Source organism: Rhagoletis pomonella, unplaced genomic scaffold (genome assembly GCF_013731165.1).
Source record: "Rhagoletis pomonella isolate Grant_MI unplaced genomic scaffold, Rhpom_1.0 Rhpom_scaffold_00006, whole genome shotgun sequence".
NCBI classification, from domain to species: domain Eukaryota; kingdom Metazoa; phylum Arthropoda; class Insecta; order Diptera; family Tephritidae; genus Rhagoletis; species Rhagoletis pomonella.
Window position 1 is genome coordinate 34448782 of NW_023458560.1, and position 3826 is coordinate 34452607.

Sequence of the window (3826 nt, forward strand, 5' to 3'; positions counted from 1 at the left end):
GGCAAGGCCGTTGAGAATACTCACAATTTATGAAACTTCAAAAAATTGTATTATCCGTCAAAAGTTGTTTATTGAAACCACAGTATACTGTGATTGAAACTACCTTCTATTTTTGTATCATGGACAAAATATATTTTACCGTCAAAGAGAAAAATGTTTCAATTCGAAAGAAATGTTAAATTATTTTATCGCTTTTTACAACATTTAAAGATGTTTCTTTTTGCAACAATTGAAAATTGATTGCTCTGACGATAAAAAGAGCTTTGTCCGTCAAAGATAGACATAAGTGGTTTTGTCAAATGTCCACAGAAATGTAAATACATCAGTGACGAACAAAAGTATTGGCACAGAGAATTTTTGGCAATGTATGCAAAGCTTTTTATTCTAATTTCTTTTCGGTAATATTTTATAAAAAAATAGTTCATACTAGTACAAAAAAAAAAACAAAAAAAAATCGACACTGCAAAACTCAGGAAAATTTAATAAATGTGTTCGTCACTGCATGTTAAATTCATATTTACTTCCGAGTGCATTTGAGCTAAGTTCGCTTTGAATTCAAATTGGCAGGGGTTGAAATTCACTCGGAAGTGAACCTACCTGCATGTATTTATTTACATAACATTAAGTTTGTAATTAAAACCGTAAGTTGACGAAGTTAATGAATTTATAATATAATAATTTTTATTTAAATTCTTGTGTTGCTTTCAGATTTTATGATAAACGTGATGCAGAGGACGCATTAGAGGCCATGGATGGTCGAATGCTTGATGGCAGGGAGTTGCGTGTTCAGATGGCTCGCTATGGTCGACCAAATTCTCCGACACGTCGCACCAATAATAGACGTGGCGGCGGAGGTGGTAGACGTCGTTCGCGTTCACCTGTACGTAGGCGCTCCCGTAGCCCCCGTCGTCGTTCGTATTCACCTAGATCCAGATCTCGTTCGGCGGCAGGTAGTCGTTCACCTGTTCGACGCAGCAAGTTTTCACGAAGTCCAGTTGGTCGTAAATCTTTGAGCCGTAGCCAAAGTCGCAACGGTATAGCTGCTCGTAGTACGTCACGCAGTCGAAGCCGGTCCTAAAGATGACAACTTATCACTGCGACAAATCATTGATATCTTTAATCAGGTACTTTGGTTCCCGTAAATCATTTATTCTATATTCATTCAAATTTTTTTTGTAGAAATCAAAAAAATGGACCAGTTTGCATTGAAATTTATTCATATGGTTGATTAGTGGCGTTTTCATAAACAAACATGAGTATTTCGAGTTTAGTGCTGCTAACTAAACAGGTATAACAATTTAATATATAAATTGTAGCACTTCAAAATATAAAAACATTCGAAACGGAAAAATGTGAAAGATAAGATTACCAGGAAACTCAAACTTGCTCTTTATTTAATATCCATTCACATTTGCCCTAATTTCAGAGTATGTGTTAAATTATACCTATTTGAGCACATAACATTTTTCCTACATTTCCAACTAATGTTTAAAATGAATTTTACCATTTTTCACATGAAGTGTGTTGGCGTATTAAAACATATATGATAACCCCGAATATAATATTATTATTTAGACTCATCAAAAATATCGATAATCCAATTTTAGAAAAGCCATTTTAATTTAATTTCGTTTAATTAGAAATCAATAATGGATTTATAATTAAAAAATTCTGTTTCCAAAATTATCTACTCGTGTGTATTAACATCTGAAAAGTAATATGAACGTATTTTAAGTAAAAAAAAATAATAATAAATGTAATCCAAATATTTAAACTCGTGAAGCGTATAGGGAAAGTAAGGATGTCAGTCAGTTTTGTGCAACTACATTAGATTTACATATGAATTACACAACACTTAATATAAATGTTTGCATAATTAAGTTGCTAAGATTTTGTGTAATTTTTATGAAGTTAACACGTTTAAAACCCATTATGATTGCATGCCGTTAATATATTTTTTACACTTCTATATAACGCAGGCAAAAACAAAGATTGCTGTAAGGGCTGCTGTAAAAGTGCGAAAGAGGTTAAGGCAGACACAGTAAAATGAATTACATATATAAAATAAATAATGGGGAGGAGAGTGCAAGAGCAGGAGGCAGAGATTCATAAATTCATTGGTGACTGCTGCGTAGCGAAATTAGGATATACGTACTCCTGCTACTCTTATTGCCGCTACAGCTGCTGTTTGCTGTTGCTCCAGCGTTACATTTGTACAACACATGAGTTGCTGCATTAACAAATTTGCTCCAAACTTGTGCCTAACACTTCGATTGGATTTCTCGTGTATAGGATAAACAAGAGAAACGCAATCTAAGTATTAAGCTCACGATAATTTGTTGTTCGAGTTCGCATCCTGTAGATTCAAATGTTGCTGTTCACTGACAATAATGTTGCTGCCTCTGTGCTGCTGCTTCAATCCCGTTTTTAATGGTATTACGTAGACAAAGATCCAGCAATAGTGCACTTTTTACTTGATTTTGAATAACTATGCAAAAACCTGCTACGGACAGTACTTTAATTTGTATGTCTATAAAAGGCGTTCGCCGATTGAAGGTTTCATTGTACTCATGCGCAGCAGTTGAAGCGGTATACCTGTATTTTTATCAAAAAGTTCAACGAACTAGAGAAGAAATCGGACAAGTAATTGAAAGCAGTACAGCGGCAGGCTTAAATGTGTAGTGCGCATAACTGTTGCAAGCAGCTGTATGCGGTACCTGTATGTTGCTGCTATATGCTGTTGATTTACTTCAGTACGCTTCATCGTACGTTGTTCGACTTCGTATGGGTGGTGTTAGTAGATAACCTTCTGCTGTTGGTGGTATGCGGTTGCGAGTTCTAAGTAGTTGCTGTTCCTCCGAAAGGTTTTATTTCTTCCAAGTTTGCAGCACAGGTAAATCGGTGAAGTTTCGTTTATCTTCCGAAGACGAACTGCGTTTCAATGGGCATATATGGTTACAGGGAATCCAAAAGGCTTTGGAGATTGTGTTACAGGTAGGTGGTTGTGAATTTACGAAATAATTACATCTTGTTTCAGGTCAGCGCTTAATGAATTTTATAATTTGAAGCTTTAAAAATAAAAATAAAATATGCAGGTTTAAAAAACTGCTTTTCATTTGAACATAATGCGGCAAAAATTTTCTTTAAATTGTAATGAATGGTGGAAAGGTAGTAGGGCAATAAGTAGATTCGATGGGGACTCTGAATACATTAGGCGAAGTGTAAGAACTCGTGAACGGCAGGTTTTTTTACTTAGGGTGCATCACGATATTTGGCATTCAATAGATCTTGGGTGCGTTATGAAATGCATCAAGCCAAAGCATCAGTCTCTTACTTCTAAATTATAATTGATGCAAATTCCTTATTTACGCAACGTATGTTCCAATTAGGCATTTAACCGTGGTTACGCATATTGCATATTTCCATCAATTACAGGGCTTGTTCGAGTTGCAATCACAACCGCAGTGTTGCGCGAATTATTAAAGTATCACGATCTGTGTGAATTTCTAGCAATGTATTATAAGTTGGGCAGTTGCAACAATGTTGCCATTTTTCATCAGTACAGCAGTAATGCCGCTTTTATTATGTGCCTCGAACAGGCCCACAGTTTAGAAATAAATACATCTGATGCTTTGGCTTGATGCATTTCTGAACACACCCCTTATGAGAACTTTACTGCAGAGCAGATATGTAGATGATAGTCTTCGAAATCGGAACCTCCCTGATGCAAGGCACATAAATACAGGTAGAAGCCAAAATGACGTTGCTCTCATGAGAACCCATGGTGGAATTATACAAGGTGTTGTACGTAGTGACAGCTCATGTC

General features: G+C 35.7%; 3 protein-coding genes across 4 annotated transcripts in view; all 3 read left to right on the forward strand.

Annotated features, from left to right (window-relative positions):
- LOC118740617 (solute carrier organic anion transporter family member 74D) overlaps positions 1-3826 on the forward strand; it is an 833870-nt gene that overhangs the window by 818533 nt on the left and 11511 nt on the right.
- Positions 1-3826, forward strand: part of LOC118740609 (peptidyl-tRNA hydrolase ICT1, mitochondrial) — a 51360-nt gene that overhangs the window by 391 nt on the left and 47143 nt on the right. The window lies entirely within an intron of this gene.
- LOC118740616 (serine/arginine-rich splicing factor 2-like) lies at positions 679-1124 on the forward strand. Its single transcript, XM_036472221.1, has one exon. It carries the CDS (start codon positions 749-751, stop codon positions 1076-1078), a length of 330 nt encoding a protein of 109 aa, XP_036328114.1. The 5' UTR covers positions 679-748; the 3' UTR covers positions 1079-1124.

Excerpts from the sequence above, each read along its gene's own strand:
- LOC118740616 (XM_036472221.1), top strand. The coding sequence starts at position 749 with ATGGATGGTCGAATGCTTGATGGCAGGGAGTTGCGTGTTCAGATGGCT.